The sequence below is a fragment of the Silurus meridionalis genome, chromosome 13, assembly GCF_014805685.1.
Source record: "Silurus meridionalis isolate SWU-2019-XX chromosome 13, ASM1480568v1, whole genome shotgun sequence".
NCBI lineage: Eukaryota > Metazoa > Chordata > Actinopteri > Siluriformes > Siluridae > Silurus > Silurus meridionalis.
Genome location: NC_060896.1, coordinates 6,351,751 through 6,369,965, shown reverse-complemented (window position 1 = coordinate 6,369,965; position 18,215 = coordinate 6,351,751). Strand labels below are relative to the sequence as shown.

General features: G+C 38.2%; 2 protein-coding genes across 3 annotated transcripts; one reads left to right on the top strand and one right to left on the bottom strand.

Annotated features, from left to right (window-relative positions):
* Positions 1–5,515: 5,515 nt before the first annotated feature.
* Positions 5,516–9,261, bottom strand: snrpa (small nuclear ribonucleoprotein polypeptide A). The gene is made up of 7 exons (XM_046865049.1): positions 9,145–9,261; positions 8,534–8,610; positions 8,069–8,241; positions 6,673–6,840; positions 6,325–6,501; positions 6,158–6,246; positions 5,516–6,043 (listed from the first exon to the last, which is right to left on the bottom strand). The coding sequence occupies exons 2-7, from the start codon at positions 8,604–8,606 to the stop codon at positions 5,884–5,886; spliced, it is 840 nt and encodes a 279-aa protein (XP_046721005.1). The 5' UTR covers positions 8,607–8,610; positions 9,145–9,261; the 3' UTR covers positions 5,516–5,883.
* A 103-nt stretch (positions 9,262–9,364) lies between these two features.
* Positions 9,365–17,215, top strand: c13h19orf54 (chromosome 13 C19orf54 homolog). 2 transcript variants are annotated; one of them, XM_046865048.1, is made up of 7 exons: positions 9,365–9,523; positions 10,011–10,204; positions 10,320–10,388; positions 10,805–10,929; positions 13,004–13,133; positions 13,232–13,302; positions 16,704–17,215. In XM_046865048.1, the coding sequence occupies exons 2-7, from the start codon at positions 10,029–10,031 to the stop codon at positions 17,027–17,029; spliced, it is 897 nt and encodes a 298-aa protein (XP_046721004.1). In that variant the 5' UTR covers positions 9,365–9,523; positions 10,011–10,028; the 3' UTR covers positions 17,030–17,215. The 2 variants fall into 2 exon arrangements, with proteins under 2 accessions (XP_046721004.1, XP_046721003.1); XM_046865047.1 differs by having other exon boundaries at positions 9,365–9,755.
* The last annotated feature ends 1,000 nt before the right edge of the window (positions 17,216–18,215 follow it).

Below are 18,215 nucleotides of genomic sequence, written 5' to 3'. Positions count from 1 at the left end.
ATGTTCTTTGGCCACCCTCATATCTCCCACAGCAGTGTTTCTCAGCGCTTACAGTGATGTTGTTAATGCCAAGTATATTGCTTTAATGTAGATATAAATCCACTGGAATTGCATTCTGATGCTTCGCTGATGCTTCAGCGCATCTATGAAGAATGTCTCTATATTGAAGTTGACCTGGAAAGACATCTCTTTATCTGAAACATCCCGTTTCCCAAGATATTTTCTGCTATTTTATAGACTAGCTACAATAGACTACAGAGCACATTGTATGGTGTTGGAGTGTAATTTACACACTCGGGCCTGGATTAATTTTCTTTAACAGCAGCGCTGACAGTAGGACCGACAAATCACAGGTTTATATTAAAGCGCTTGTTCTAATACGTTACCGTTTCTATAGTAACAGCTTATTCTCAGGGACTTGGTGGAGAACGATCTAGTTAATCTGGAGCTTACAATAAACAGCTAAAAAAAAATAAACACTTATTTATAAAAGGGAAATGTATCATCTTTGGTATGGGGAAGCCTTTTATACGGAGATGTTATTTATGAGTTATGAAAGGAGTGTTGAATTGCATGCTTTGCAATCTCAATTGGAGGGTTTTTGCTCTTTTCTAGTTTTTCAGTGTGGTTTCCCTTTTAAGCCAATTTAAGTCAAGAAAAACTGCTTATAAGCAAACTAATGGTAATGCAACTATAAAAGCATAAACGTTATGACGTGCCTCACACTATTAAGTAAACTTTGTACTTATTGGCAAATTCCTGTAGCGTAGGAGGAATAAAATACTTTGAGGACATTCTGTTATTGAACATAAACATTAAAACTCATATGGTAACAGTAATATTGCTCAGCATTCAACTGCAGACTCAATAACACACCCTGTCATGGCGTTTTATTTCTTACCTCAAACACTGTTACAATAATAATCATAAAAAAAAATAAAAAAAAACCTCACACACACACGCAAAATACACACCCACATTTAAATTCATTGTGGTCAATCAATGCAAAAACATTTCTCTACTAAGCACATCCTGTGTGTGGTTAATAAGAGGCAGACACATAATACCCAGTGAACAATGCCACTACTTTCTGCTGTAAATAAAACAATTTTATTGAGATCAAATTGTCTCGTACCTCCTCCCCTTCTTCCTCTCATTGGGATGAACTTGTGGCTGGTGTTTTCAGCCCTGGCAACCAGGCCATTTCCCAAAGCAGAAACAGAGGACTCTTCAGCGCTTTGGCCCTCATTAGCATCAAATGACCCTGACCTCAGGGCCATGGACTGAATATCAATCACTCCTTCTTCCCACTTACAGCACTGAGGAGGCGGCTCTCTGATTTAATAGCTGGTTCATGCATCACTAGAAAAGGACGTTTCATTTTCTGTTAGGGATCTAGGATACTATGGGGGACATTATTTGATATCATATATAGTGAACTTTAGTATACCGAACAGAGACATTTGGGATTTGGCCATTTGCAATTGGGCTTCATGACTGGCTCCATCTGCTGGGGATAGAAATGTATAGCAGTCTATAAAGCAAAACAAACCATACAGAATATTGTATTTATTATTATATGTATTTTCTAGTTTCCAAATTTAAGTGTTCTATTATATAGGCCATGTTAAAGATTTCGATGCAAGATTTGATATGAATTATACTTTGGATTGGACTGTAGTGAAATTATCTTGTACCTTTTTACAAAAAATAAATAAAAAGTGTATGGGGCTAAGGGTAATCAGTTCTTCAGGGCTTTCTTGGCCCTGCCATGCAACCACTTATCTTTGCTGTATGGAGCTTTTGAGAAATGACCCAAACTGATTCCATGTATGAAAGGGCACAAAATGAGTTGCGAATCAAAGAGGGCACTGTTGGTGGAGAAGGGTCACCAGGCTCAGTGCCAGCCCCATGGAACAGACGTGTACGTATTGCGTGGGGATCTAGACGTGAAGGTCGGCATTTTCTCAAGGCAAAACAGAGGAGTCTGCAGTGGCCGCTGAAGAAAGCGTATCATGTGCGTGCATTTAGACTGACTGGCTCTACAACAGGCATGTAACTTGTGTGGATGTAGGACAAATGTTTGCCATTGCAAACTCATTTAAATCCTTTTGATGCTTGAATCAACCCAAAACTCGTCATATCCCCTCATATAGAACTGCCTGAGGACATATTTAGGACATTTTTGTTTAAAGTAAACCAAGGCCGAAGGAGTTCCTGGGGAGGTTCCACTTCAAGGTTGGCGCCATAAGAGTAGTTAGTACGCAACCCTGCTCCACTGCAGACGGTCTGGGACACAGTTTTTGCTGGCCAGCACTTCAAAATATTGAGCAGACAAGGACAAGAACAAGCAACAAGGACTGGAACTCGCTGTTATAACCTCACAGACATGGACATGACTGAGCTCTTTGTGAAGTGGCGATGTTGGAGACTTCGCACAGATTAATGAAATGAGTAATATCCATTTTAAACGATAAAAAAAAATATAACTGAAAAATCTACCAACGAAAAAGGTTAGAGAGAGAACAATGTGATTGGTCTAGACAGCAGTGTAATCTTAGAGGGGTATTGATCTTATCCTCATGTGGCCTTTTTGAAAACACTGGTCTACCCAAATCAGATTTGCTTCTAAACCATTTTTCAAAGCGCTAGCAACAAACAGTAAGATGCATTACATTCGAAAGCCAAAAAGGACCTACAAGAACATAACAAAACAAACAAAAAAAAACCATATGCTTTAAATCAATATATAAAACCTGATTCATATATTCTAAACATGGCAACAAATACGAGCCAAGAAAACAGAGCATGCATTATAAATGCCATGTGTTCAGATGTTTCCATTTTGCATCGGCAAACCTTTTCCCTCCATGACAGTCTCCAGATAAATGAGAAACTGAGAGGCTGTGGGAAGGCTGATGAGACTTCTCTGCATATGTCTCAATGTTGAACTGCCAAACTCACAGAGCAAAGGCTACACGTGTCAAAATACAGATGCATCCTGCCGCTGTCTGCTTTTATATGACTCACCCAGACAAGCTTTCGAGATCATATCTAGTTGAAGGTTCCCATTGTTTTAAGAAAATCATTTTCCCTGAATAATTCTATGACTTATTTACAATAAAATCCATAACCATAAGCTTCCTTTCCATATTGGTAAGGATGGGGAAATGATCTCAAATCTAACCAGAGTGCATTTATTCTAAAAAACAAAACTTTCCCTGTTAGGAGTAAATCCACCTGGCTAATGTGTGTCATCTAGAAGAGACGTTCATTTTATGTCACAAATGTAAATGGTAACTCAGTCAATAAGATGTTGGACTGTTGATTAGAAGGTTATGGTTCAAATCCCAGCACCACCAAGCTGCCACTGCTGGGCACTTGACCAAGGCCTTCAATCCACAATTGCTCAGCTGTATAACTGAGATAACTGTAAATAACTCTGGATAAGGGTGTCGTAAATGTACCAATGCTCACAATTAGCTCCTGTTTCTGTGCTACCATGACCATGGATGGCTGTGACATTGTTGGCAATTCAACCTCTCCATCTATCTATGCATCATATCATTGTCTTTTTAAAAATATTTTAAATTTCTATAACAATGAAAATTACTATTCTGGAATTATATACAATTTGCAATTTCCTTGAATATACTATGATACTAATGTAGTAATAAAACAGGACACAGGCTTCTATAATTATTCAGAGAAATCAGATTATAGAACCTGAGGCCACTCCTTAATACAGAGTAATCTAACAGTTTTTGAAAGTCAAACAGATCAATACATCACACAACAATCATTTACCAGTTGGGATTAGGTTATTTTCTGAACAGACATCCTTTTTTTAATACCAAGCAAACCTCAGATATTTGCAGCTGAGACACATCCAGTTCCAGCCCATGCTACAGGATCACTTAGTGGTAAAAACTGTAGGATTTTTGACCAGAAGTCAAATTTTAGCACCACCAAGATTTCTGGGTCCTTGAGCAAGACCCTTAAACATAAACTGCTCAGTTGTATAAATAAAGCTAGTTGAAATTTGCTTTACATAATGTCCTTTTTACACCACTATATTTTAATTGACAATGACCTTTATTAATTACATTTTGCACCTCTGTAGAAGAACAACCCACATCTGCTGCCTGTGAGCGGCTTTTTTTTAGCTCTGCTGGACTCATCTTCAGTCCAAAACGTTTTGAGAAACAGCTTTTGGTTAAGTTTAATAAAAAAATATTTTCCCTCTCTGAGGTGCATCAAATCGCAGACATCTCCGAATATTTGCTTTTATTTTACCTAACATAATTCACAAACATTTTATTTGTCGATTGAATACTAACTGAATATTTTGTGACATGATACTGTAAATTAATTATTATTATTTTTTTAATACCTTTTTGGATGATTGCTTCACTACTTGGTCTTTTTTTTTTTTTTTTTACCAAATTGTTAGATCTTTGCTTCCTTCTGGCATGTTGAAGAGGATGTTGTGATGGTTAATGCAGTGTTGACAGTTTGATTTCTATTTTAGGAAATAAAACCTCACAAATCAATGTTTTTTGGCTTTCCACTAACATGTGTCTTGGTGTTGTGGACCAGTGCATATTTGAGTCTACATTTAATACGAGTCAAATACTCACATACTGTTCAGATCAGATACTCCAAAACTTACTCAAGTCATATTGGAATCGATGACTAAACTAGGAATGGGTAAGTTTAGCAGTAAGTTTACTAAAGTATGATTTTCCCGTACTCTACATCTCTGATTGCATCCACCAAATGCTGCAAACGTAGGGGTAGATTAGTCATGAGGATGTCGATTGAGATCACATCCAAGCACCAGAAATCTGCTGCTGCATTGCAGTGTTTGGACCCAAAGTGCATGCACTTCAGTAAACATGCATATGGGCATATGGGCATTTCCAGAGGTGTAGCAAATGTATTGCTACTGTCCCTCTCTCAAAAGGTCAACACAGGGTGGTTTCAGTTCTTTTGTGTATTCTGTAATCTTCCCTTTGTTGTTGGAGCAATAAGGACCTGTGGATCGGTGTTTACACCCCAGTGAAACAGGAAGTCCGGGGTGGTCAGGGTGACTAACAAAACAGCTGTGTGAATTTATAGTAAAATATACTGTACATCTAAATCTAAACTGCAATCTTAAGTGAGTTTTTACTAAATTTTTTCTCCACCTGTACCAAATATGTTCTGATGTAAGACTCTGGCTCTGACTGTACAATAAGTTTTTTCCCCCACTAAAACTGTGAGTGACTCACATCTGCCAAATCCTTAACATTAAAGTCAAGTGTAAAACCCCACTAAATGCAGCCCATTGTTGAGGAGCTCAGTGTTTCCAGAGAATGCGTTTCCCCCAATGACTGACTAAGTCACACATTTCCACCCTGGGATCTAGGTCTTTTGTAAAAAATAAACATTACACATCAAAACATTAGAAAGCACAAGATCATTTTTGTAGGGTCTACACTCAAGAAAAAATGTAACAAAAATAATGTCAGTGTTTTCTTTTTTAGCATTTCATTTTTATTTGGAATGAAAATTAAAATTCGGAGCATGTTTAAAAAAAAAAAAAAGGGCAGAAAAGCTCCAGGTACAATGTCTGGGGATCCAGACCCTGGGTGCAATGCTTTTCATTACTCAATTAAAAAAAAAAAAAAAATTACTTACAATTTCCAGGTTCATCCTCTTCAGGAGAGAACAAAAAAAAAAATTTGTCTATCAATCCATACATTACCAGATTTACCTCCTGACCACAGATCCAGGAAGAGTAGATGGTATCTTGTTTGTTTTCCCCTTACAAAACAGTATAAAACGGTGGAAATGACCGAACACTTCTGTTTGTTTTTGCACGCATTACGTAGCAGTTGGTTATTTCTTGGCAAACGAGATCTTCATTGCGTTAGTCTGTGTGATCTTGAAGCCCTGTAACGCTTCCCTGGCTGCACCGGCCTGCACTTCGTTGTCAAACTCCACAAAGGCGATGTCGTGCCGTCCGGGGACAAGACGCACCTCTTTGAACCCTGGAAACCTGAAAACGAGAGAGGAAGAGTGTAAGTAAACACAATGACAACCATGCTTTACATTATTTATTACCAATAACCATCAATGAGGTCAAATACATCATGCAAACGAAAAGACTTACTGATTGAACAGCATGGACAGCATGAGCTCGTTGGTCTCCTCTGGCAGGTTGGTGAGGAACAGGATGTGATTAGGCGGGTTCTCCGAAACCTGTGGATTTAAAACCCAACCTAAAATCTAGTTCAAATGTGAAAATACTGCTTTAACTAAAAGAGTCATGATTTTTACCTGCTGAGGCATCTGTCCTGGCATCTGCCCAGGCATCATCTGACCTGGAGGCATGGCACCTGGTGGCATCTGTCCAGGGCCCATACCTGGAGGAGGCATCATACCAGGTGGTGGCATGTATGGAGGCTGACCCGGCATTGGCATCATTCGAGGAGCTTGACTCATAGGTGGCATTCCCTTAAAAACAAAAGTATTTATAATAGTTCATTGGAGTGGAAATATATATATATATATATATATATATATATATATATATATATATATATATATATATATATATATATATATATATATATATATATATATATATAAAAAAGAAGAAAAAGTCTCAAATGCTGTTAAACTCACAGGCATAGCAGCAGGAACCCCCGCCATGCCAGCAGCAGCGGCTGCCTTCTTCGAAACTCCCGATTCTGTCGTCTTAGGCTTCTTCTTTTCTTTCTTGCGGTCCCGTTCCACATACGTGCCCTTCATCTTGGCGATGATGTCCGAGTCTTGTTTGGCATACTGAATGCGCTGTAGAGAGAGAACACCTGGTTCAACTAAAGCTTGGATATCACACAAGAGCAACTTGCAGGAAATTGTTTGGCTACAGATGATTAAACATGAATGTCAGCTGGATAAATTAATCTAGCAGGATGCCTGCTAATATCGTTCATTTTTTTATTTATTTCCATTTTAGCTTTGTTTTAGGTTTACATGTATGGAAGTGGGTGATTTTAAAATCCCCACCTAGCTACTTTGAATAAAAGGTTTCCTCTCTATATTGATTTATTTGCTGAGTGTATATATTACATGCTGTATATATATTTACATATTTATCGGAACTTGTCGATTTGCACTTCTGGTAGATGCTAAACTGCATTTCATGCTGTGTATCTGTACTGTGCAATGACAAAGTTGTTTCCTTCATAAAGCAGGACTGAGAGTGGATCAAACTGACTGATGAAGCTCTCACTCTCTGAAGCTCAATTCCTCCTTGTAATCTTCTCATTCAACTTTCACAGCTTGACAACAGAATTATCAATGGAGACCATCATATACAAAAGTGCACAAAATCCCAAGCACAAGTTGCTTGTTTTTTCTCCTGGATTTGTACAGCACAAACAGACCAGTCTCACCTTCACAGGTCACATGAGGTCATTTTGAGGAAACCAGTATAAACTATAAAAAGTATTTAAATATATTTAAATATGTAAATCACTTCTGTTTTTAGTTTGCTATTGTATTCTAATGTTAAAATACAGCACTATTAGATTATTTCATATTTATATAATAAAAAAAAAGGGGGGCTCTACACTTGTCACATGTACATTACAGCAAAGTGAAATTATTTCTACTTATATCCCAGTGATGTAAAGAAGTTGGGGTCAGAAGAGCCCTTGAGCACAGAACATTAAGGGCCTTGCTCAAGGGCCCGAGTAACAGTTTGGCAATACTGGGGCTTGAACCACTGACCTTTGGTTCAGTAACCCAGAGCCTTAACAACTGATCCAGCATTGACCAAGTGATATAAAAATACAAATAAACTCCCTAAACAATTTCTCTTCTCTCCTTCCAGGAACACACTATTTCACCAGGCACATTTGAAGATGTTTCTGTGGATTCTTGTCTGGGATCTACAGTGCCCAAAACGCAATGAATCAACAACGCACTGGCATGAGAGATCCTCAATTCTCAAATAATTTCATTCCAACTAGGCAGACACTCATGATAGACATATACAGACAGAAAAAAAGCATACCATGGGTTTATCGTAAAAAGGAAAGCCCTGCATGGATCTCAGTGCGTTGGAGGCACTGTTCACCTCTTTAAAGATCACAAAGGCCTGACCCCGCATTTTGAGAGTCCGGGCAACTAGGATGTCCAGGATCTGTCCGAACTGGGAGAAAATGGCATACAGGGACTTCTTCAGCTCTGGGGAGAAAAGACGAAACACGAATGAATGAGCAATTTAGGACTGCTTTACAGTGCGATTTCAGAAGGTTTTCCTGATAATTACTCATCACAACGTGCAGTATGATCAATTGAATCGCCCAAATTTGGGATAACAGACTGTGCCAGAAGATCCTATGAGGATAAACCTGAGATTGAATGAAATACACCATGTTTTTAAACAATTTCCCTGTGGTATTAATAAAGTGTTCCTATTCTAATGATGTGCAGAGTATGAGCTATAAGCAGTGATGTATGTGTACATCCACCATACCATCTTTTTTGATTTTCTCATTCAGATTGTTGATGTAGATAGTGTGATTAAGCCGCAGCTCCTGGGCAGACATTCCTCTGAAAAGAGACAAAACAATCAGAGTTATATGGTGCTTATGTATTTACATCCATAATCAAGAAACAATGAACGGCCATGCAATCCCATAATACTAATATACAGGAATTGTGGACAATGGAAAAGGAAGCTGCTCGCACACTCGGGCTAGCTAGTAAGAAACCTAGCTAGCTAACTAGCATTGTATGCTAACCTAGATAGCTAACTAGCATTGTATGCTAACCTAGCTAACAATTATGCATAATTATTATCTATATTAACTATTATATAGGGCTGAATACCAAATAGCTCGATTTTAAATACTTTAAGCACTAGGTAGAGTACATTAGAGTACACTTTATACATTTTGTAGTGTACGTGTATAGTGAAATAGAAGCCGTTTAGGATTCAACCACAGCAAACAGAATTTAGACACCAAATATCACCTAGCAATTATTTTAAATCTAATTTATACATCTATAAACACGTTTTATGATATGTATATACATATACATGTATTTGTAATCATTAATAAATAAATAAACGGTAATACTTACAATACAAAATCAGCAACGACACTCGAACACCGGTTTTACCCTCAAGCTAAACTAGCACCACGCTACTATTACTCCCGGAAGTCCCGCCCTTTTCTTACGCTCGCCCTGCGATTGGATCGCCAGCTACATAACCCTCTCCGATTAGTGGATTCTAACGTTCCAAGACCTGTTTTCATTGGCCACCCTAGAGCACGCGCGTACATCCTTTTGATCTGATTTGCCAGCGTGTACGTTGCACCATTTTATTATGTTCGGGTACTCGAGTTGTTGCTGTTGTTAAACTGAAATTTTTGCTTAACTTTGTAAAAAAATAAAAATAAAATCTTGGTTATACAGGTGCAAAAAATACAGCGTTTTGCAGACTGAGGGTGAATCCGTGGTGCGTTTACAATTTATTTCCTTATTAGGAAGTCGTGTCTATTTCCACCCCCACGACGCGGAATTGGGCTGGATCCCAAATAGCTTTCTTTTTGATTATGTAGTGCACTATGTAGGGTGCTGGCGATATTCTTTTTGTATTGTGCGTAGTGCACTTATGCAGGGTGTTCATATCGAATTGGGATTTAGCCTCATGTCAGAGCAGTTTGCCATGGAATTGAATTGCAATGGAGGTTAGTACAGATGTTTCTATTCATGTATGTAAATGTTGTAGTTAATTACAGAAACTGGTGATCATAATCTGAAAAAAAAATGTTATTCCTATATAACAGTTGAAGTAGAAGTTGTTCAAAGGGGGTGTATGGTTAAAAAAAAAAAGATGTTACGTTTTTAATGGTTGTATAAAATTCTATTCATTATTGAATCCCCAGATGTTCTCTAATTAATGTCTATAATGCACATTCTTACCTCCTTGCATTCTGTCCTAGTGTAATAACCAGGAGATCATGTCTGTATCACCATCTTCCCTTCCACCACCTCCACCTCCACCTCCACCTGCCCCAGCTTCAGCTCCTTTACTGCCCAGCAAGAAGAAGCTGTATCAGGCCATAGCAGAGGGCAGGACTTCAGTTGAAGGAGACTTTAAGGAAGCCTGTTTGCTCCTTAAACAAAGAGAGAGCAGGTAAATGACCGATCAAGGAAGGGGAAATCTAAAATCTAGTTAATTGCATAGAAAGTGCACACTTTTTTTAGACTTTAAATGTTCTGCTTTACAACCAGTTTTCTTCTTTATAAAGTTTCAGAAAGGACCTGCAGTGGGTGCTGTTTAACACCTACGTGCCTTCATTAATCCAGGATGGACCCAAGTGAGTCTTTTTTCATTATGTAATGTCTCAAACCTTACATTAGGGGTGTAACGGTACACAAATTTCACGGTTCCATACGTACCGTGATTTCTAAGTCACAGTTTGACCTCATTCATATATAATGTATTGTTATTTTTACTAAAGGACACAAGTCTTTTGGTTCAATTTTAAGATGTTGATGTTTGGACGTCAATTCATTCGAATTTGGACTTGGCGTATTGCTCTTCGATTGCCATGCTAAATGCTTCAGCATACTCAGGAGGCAGCATTGTACATTAAACCTTCTAAAAGATTGCATTCCGTACTGATTTATTGGACTTTACTACTTCAGGAGTGATTTGATTTAATACAAAGGTCACTTTAATCTCTAACATTACAAAAAATGTCACTGTTTATGTTTACTGCTCTGGTTTTAGATGTGGATTAGTGGCTTTATGGATGGCAGGCCATCTGATGAAGCCGGCCATGACCGTATCTATGGAAAGCATCATGCAAATAGCAGTGAACAGAGGCTACACTGCACAAGGGGAGATGTTTTCAGGTACTCTGGTTGGTCATTACTGTGAGAAAGGAACAACTGTGTCTGATCAGATCCCGACACAAAAGTGTTGTTTTCTGTGCTTGAATGCAAAGTTGCATTCCCATGATGCTTGTAAGGTTTGTGCCAGGAACGCCGACACTGTTCTCACTGCTATCAGTTTATTCCCATGGGTCGTACTTTAGCTGTCAATTGTACAGAAAAAACACAATAACAGTGCAGAAAGAAAGAAATGCAAAAGATGTGAACACGTTTGGAGTCTTCACTTGCATGATCAGTGATAAAATGAGTGAGCTATATGAAAAAAAGTATTGGGACGCCCAACATTCCCAATATAATACCAGTTCTGTGGTTCCTTCTCAAACTGTTATTGTAAAAGGGAAGGCACACAATTGCACAGGGTGTCTTCGGATGCAGTAGCATGGAATTTTCCCTTCACTTGAACAAGGAGGCCCAAACTTGTGTACAAAGCCAACTTCATGAAGATATGCTTTGCATGGGTTGGAGTGGAAGATCTCCTGCTGTAGAGCTCTGACCTCCAACACTATTGAACACCTTTGGAATGAATCCGAATGCTGACTGCACCCCAGGCCTCCTCACCTCACCTACATCAGTACCTGACTTTACACCCTTGTGTCTGAATGATCACACATCTCCACACTCAAAAATCTAGTGGAAAATCTTCCCAGAAGGGTGGAATGAATTATAAGAGTAAATTTGGACTAAATGTGAAATATGATGCTCAAAAAGCACATACCATACTTATGACCAGGTGTCTGCAAAATTGTGGCAATACCGTGAATTCTGATATAGATACACTTTTATTGTAAACGTTTAACCCACTCCAGCTTTTTATAACCTTTTGCATAATCATGGAATAACATGAAATGAATCATCGAGTCCAAACACTAATAATTGCCAATAGTCGACTGATCGCCGAATCGTGCACGTTTTTTATCCTATTGAAGTTGAAATGAAAGACAATGTAGATTGAAAACGATTCCTCATAACTTTTTAGAGCCACCAGAACAGTTTGGTAAAAACCAAATCAAATTCAACTGGCTAAATTGCCCGTGCGACATCGATTAACCGAAATTAACGGAGAACCAATTGAACATTAATTAACAGAAATAAATTAGAAAAGAATATACCATTACAGGATCTCCCAGATATTGCTAAATATTTATTTAGTTATTGTCTCTTCATCATGGCACCTGTTAGTGGGTGGAATATATTATCCAGCAAGTGAACATTTTGTCCTCAAAGTTGATGTGTTAACAGCAGGAAAAATGGGCAAGTGTAAGGATTTGAGTTTGACAAGCGCCAAATTGTGATGTCTAGACGACTGGGTCAGAGCATCTCCAAAACTGCAGATCTTGTAAGATGTTTCTGGTCTGCAGTGGTCAGAATCTATTAAAAGTGCTCCAAGGAAGGAACAGTGGTGAACCAGCGACGGGGTCGTGGGCGGCCGAGGCTCATGAGTGCACGTGGGAGTGAAGGCTGGTCCGTGTGGTCCGATCCAACGGACAAACTCCTGTAGCTCAAACTGCTGAAGAAGTTAATGCTGTTAATGCTCGATGGTTTATGTTTTTGTGGTGACCAACACAATATTAGACAGGACATATGTTGTGCCTGATCGGTGGCCATAAATGTATATTGATGTATAGTTCAGGTTTATATAGTAAATGCTGTAAATGTACATGCTGTTTAAGATTGCGTTTGTTAGAAAACCCCCAAGAAAAATCACAAAAATTTTCTGCAGGCTGATAGAAAACCTCATTCTATATCACAGTTGTGATATATTTTAAAGTGTTCGGTTTTATTTTAAAAAATGCTTCGGAAATGTAGAAATTTGCCATAAAATGACTCTCAATACCTTTTTTTTTAAATTTTTTTTTAAATTTTTATTTTTTTTTAAACTAACCTGAATGTGAAACCCTGTAATATCAGTGATTATGTTAGAAACACAAATTCCATGAAAGTAATATCAATATTATTTATACGAATATTATTGTTGTGGAATATTAATATCCTTCCCCATTTTTCTATGTGTAATTGATCTTTCTTTTCTCTGCAGCCAGCAACATGGCCCTCCTTGCAGAAGAGGTGTGCGGTTTCAGAGCTCAGAGTCTCTCCGGGGGCATGATGGGAAACAATGCTGCACTAATCTTGAAACATCTCACTGACGGACAGCCGATCTTAATACCGTATCCAAACCGACACATGCAATCTGGCTAATACAGGTTTGATCACTGATGATGTTATTGCGTTGTTATTGGAGCTTAGCTTAACTGCTTCGCATCAGATATGACGAGGACTTCAACCATGAGCCGTGCTTACGCAGAGGTCACAAAGCTCACTGGGGGGTGGCTTCAGGTGAGAGACTGAAACACATGCACATCAGGAAATAAATATAAACATACAAAGTTTGTGAACACCTGATTATAAGATTCATACATCCAATTGAGATCAGAGCTCTATAGGAGGCCACTCAAATCTTCAACTTAAACCCATGTAAGGCATATCTTCATTGAGCTGGCTCTGTGCACAGATGCTTTGTCATGATGGAACAGGTTTGGTAAATGTACTGCTACCCCATTCAAAGACACAATTGTGTGCCTGCAGCTTTGCGATAACAGTTTGGGAAATAGTGTATAAAAAAGATTTATAATATAGAAATGACAACTATACTGAGAATGAAGTAACATGGTTTCACATGCACAGATAGTAAATGTCGTCTAGAGATTAGGGCTGCAACAACTACTTGATAAAATCGAAAATAATTGATAATGAAATTCTTTGTCAACGAATGTAGCTATCGATTACAGCTGCTCAAGTTACGGGTCAGCGTGACGTTAAGATAACACAGCCGCATGAACGGCGCAGAGTACAGGAAATCCCGCAGCAGGAAAAAGTGTGCGTCCCAAGTCATCCAAAGCGTGAAAGAATTTTTTATTAAACGCAACAAAGAAAACTGTATCTGCAAGTTACGCAAAGCGCCGCTTGTGTGGGATGGAAGCGATGCACGAGCATGTGAAAAGAAATCAAACCGGTGTCACGGATGAAAGCGAAAACTGTGTAATCATCATCGTGTGAAAATGGTGTAGTTTAATAAAGTGCTATTGTGCAAACTGTTTGTAACTTCGGGAAACTCGCACGGGATCTGTCCTGTCGTGACTCGCGAGCATCAGGTTGCGCAATCTGATGGATTCAGTTAAACCGGTGCGAAGAAACACTAAATCAAAAATCAAAGAATAACAGCAGCAGTAAACGATTACATTTTTTTGCGTATACTTATGCATTTGTACTCGGATGCATATTTTCTTCCTTTTTTGTAATTAATCCTGTAAACTTGCTGTGTAAACTTACAACAGTACCGGCTTTACTACCTTCAAATGCTTTCAATGTTTGTATATTTAATTGATGCATATTTCATTTCATTATTATACAAAATTAAATTAATTATATATTCCAGGTGCTTATATCTTCACAACTGAACAAAATCTATATTTTATATAGATTTTTAAAGCATGGTTGTCATTTTGCTTTCTGCAAATGTTGATTTACACAAATCGCTTCACCTTTCAATACTTTTCAGTTTTTTTTTTTGTTTTACAAAAAAACAACCCTGCATGAGGGAATTTGTTTAAAGGAGAAATCCCCCATGCACTCCTCAACCAGCAGCCACTATAAGCTTTAACATGTCATAATGAAAGATGATATGTGGCTTTTGCCTTTTTAACTACGCTTGTATACATAAATACCCTGAATTAGGATTTTATATAGTTATAATTAACAAAACATAAAAAAAATTCCAATAAATCGAAAAATAAATACTCGATTAATTGATAATCAAAATGATCATTAGTTGCAGCCCTACTAAAGATGTTTACAAATGTTTGTGTAAGTTGAGGTAGCTGTCTATATCTATCACATTCTTTCCACTCGCGGGGCGATAGATTCATAGATAACTGATTCGGTTTTGCATGTGTGAAAACACATGCAAAAATGTGCACGCCGAATGATTACGACGAAGTCTTTCACTTAAACGAACACATTTCATTCCATTTCGCAATATTTGTTTCAAGCCAAAATTATTTGAATCGTTTGAATAGTGAATAAGTCTATCTAATTATTTCGCTCGAAACCACCAGAAAACGCTGATGTACTATTCATTCAACAGCATAAAAAAAAAAATTTACCTCATGAAACTCGAATATCTCATTGCTTATAATCATTCGACGCTTGAGTTTCAGTTTCAGTAAAATTTTATCTGATATCCAAACTTGCATCAACTATTGAACGCAAATAGCCCTCCTTTACATATAGTGTTCTTCACCTACTTTGCATCTGATGCCTTCCATACAATTATTGTTATTTGGACTACTTAAAGCACACCTTTGCACACTAGTTAAAGCACACAGCGTTTGTGCACTCATTAGTTCTCTGTCTTTGAAAGGTTAATAATTATTCCTTAGTAATTTCATGTAATGCGAGTAATTAAGTGGATTATAAGAAGCTGCAAAATGCTGATTAAAATCTGATTGTTCAAACATCATAATACTGTGTTGGTGCCACTGAAGCATTAACGTCTTTAGCAATTTGAGCTACAGAAACTCGTCAGTTTGCTCGGACCACGTGGTCCCGCCTTCGCTCCCCACGTATGGAGATTTTTGGAGATGCTCTGACCCAGTCGTCTAGCCGTCACAACTTGTCAAACTCGCTCAAATCCTTACGCTTGCCCATTTTTCCTGCTTCTAACACGTCAACTTCGAGGACAAAATGTTCACTTGCTGCATAATGTATCCCACCCATTAACGGGTGTGATGATAAAGAGATAATCAGTGTTATTCACTTAATAATGATGTTATGCCTGATTGGTGTATATACTACACATACAGAGCCTGTCAAAACTTTAGAAACCCCTAGTCTTTTATGGTTTTTGTACTGGCACATGTACTTTTCTTTTGTTTATCTGAAAGAAACTATGTAAAAAAAAAAACCCACAAGAATTGGACAGTGTAAGATGGAGAACAGGAGAGAAGATGTAAGCAGACTACAGGTGGAAGCTTAATGGTTTGGGGTTGTTTTGGCGCAGGAAAAGTTGAAGACCCAACATGGCTTTTATTCTATACTTCAACACCATTCAATCCTGTCTGGACTGCCGCTCATTGTAACTTGCGAGACGACAATGACCCGAAGCATACATCCAAGCTCTCAAGACTGTTCTCTATAATGGAAAGGCCTGCCCAGTCACTGCACCAAAATCCTATTGAACTGCTCTGGGATGAACTCTATCACAATGTAAAGGAAATCTCCATATATTGAAGAACATCTTTGGCAAGTTTTACAAGAGGCATTGCAAAGTATTTCAGCTTGAAGGTTTTGGAAGCAAACTGTCCTTATGCCAAGAGTGTGTTAAGATGTTATTTGTCTTTCAATGAAAATAGAGTAAAATGTATATATTTGTTTGGGCCAAATAAATACTGTGCCTAGTTTGTTGCATATAAACAAAAGGAACATGTGCCCCTCGAAGACCATAAAAGACGAGGTGTTTCAAAACTATACATTGGCAGAGTGGCCAGACTCCACTGAGCAGACTGTTGACTGCTGCACTAATTCCAATAACCATGTTTTTAGATGTGGTTTTTGACACCGCAGTCATCACCAATTAAACCGAAGCACTGAAAATCAGGGTGTTTTGAAAATACACGTAGTTACATTTTAGAAATGCATGAATACATTAAATGACTAGGTGTTAAATGTTGCATGTCTAGGTGTGCTGCTTGGTCTGGCAGAGGGAAGCGTGAGCGGCAAGCAGCTCTCCACTGACACCACTCTGCCGTGGCTGCATCTTGGGCGAGGTACTGCACCAGCTGACTGGCTCAAGAATCCAGCTGAGGTCTACATCTTAGCCAAGCAGGGGAAAAGTCTGCGCTACCAGCTCTGGATGTTGGATACAGTGGCACAGAGTAACATGCAGCTTAAAGAAATGGATTCTCAGAGGGCAGGTGATGGATCTTACTATGTGCTGCCCCCTGGTGGTGTGGAGGAAGGACTCTCAGGCCAAGTGGTGCTACTACACACCTCACAGGAAAACTGATAGCAAGAACATTTGCTGTGGGAACGCAGCATGTGTGTGTTTAGTGTGTACTCAGGATGCACTCGAATGGGTGCCTGTGTTTAACCTTTCATCCACTAGGTGGCCTTATTTCTTTGGCATTTCTCTAGGATGGATTCCTGTTGCAAAAATGTTATGGTGCTAAATAAAGCAGGAATGTGCTATTTTGCTGCTCTGCCCAAAATTATTAGTTGTCTTCACACAGAATAAATATCCCATGTCAAAGTGGGTGGAAAGAATGAAAACAGATTGCAAAGCTGTCTGCACAAGTATTTATCGCCACAGGCTATTAAATTAATTCTAGTTTTCATCAGAAGTCACTTGTAAAGTGTTACAGGATCTCAGTGTAAATACACCAGCTCCTTGAAGACTTCCAGAGTATTTCTCTAGAAAATATTTCTCCACAAACTGCATAATACAGGAAAACTATCAAAATTTCTGGAAAAATAATCCAAGTATGGATTTTATTTATTTATTTTTTGTTAAACAGCATTAAATGCATTGTTAATAAAAGGAAAATAAATGTGAATGAACATCGCAGACCCCTGAATCTGATTACCTGCTTTCAGTGACTGATTTTCCAATCATCCAGCGTTCGAATAGGCATGCACTAAAAGGTGCTGTCGCTTTCTCTTTATTTTTTGTCACGTGCTTGGAGCACTGAGGGTTAAGGGCCTTCCTCAGGGTCCCCAAAAGTGGCAGCTTGGTGATAAAAGCGACGCTCGAATCCCGACCGTCCAATCAGTAACCCGGAGCCTTAACCACTGAACACCAAGTTTTTCATTGTGTTGAAGGTTACAATGCAGAACAACTCTTACTGGTGTGTACTGGAACTGTGTGCGAAGGAAAACGAACACTACGTGATTCAACTTTCACTCTTGAGTGTAGTGCTATTTTAAGCATATATGATTTTAGCTTCTCATATATGAGAAGCAGTAGGTGGAGCTAAGCAGGTTCCTGGAAAGACTTCTTAATTGTGACTCATTGCTCAGGACAAAACCTAAGGTCATTAATTCAGACGTACCAACAAGGAAAAAACATTTGCACTTCATTCAATTTATTTTATATATATATATATATATATATATATATATATATATATATATATATATATATATAAAATGTGTGTGTGTATATATATATATATATATATATATATATATATATA

Bases quoted from the DNA above. Each gene is read 5' to 3' on its own strand.
- snrpa (XM_046865049.1), bottom strand. From the start codon at position 8,606: ATGTCTGCCCAGGAGCTGCGGCTTAATCACACTATCTACATCAACAAT. The intron at 6,502-6,672 runs GTGAGTTTAACA...TTTGTTTTTAAG, and splicing joins GGGTTCCTGCTGCTATGCCT to GGAATGCCACCTATGAGTCA. The intron at 6,044-6,157 runs GTAAGTCTTTTC...TCTCGTTTTCAG, and splicing joins CTGTCCATGCTGTTCAATCA to GTTTCCAGGGTTCAAAGAGG.
- c13h19orf54 (XM_046865047.1), top strand. The intron at 10,930-13,003 runs GTACTCTGGTTG...TTTTCTCTGCAG, and splicing joins ACAAGGGGAGATGTTTTCAG to CCAGCAACATGGCCCTCCTT. The intron at 13,134-13,231 runs GTATCCAAACCG...GCTTCGCATCAG, and splicing joins GGACAGCCGATCTTAATACC to ATATGACGAGGACTTCAACC.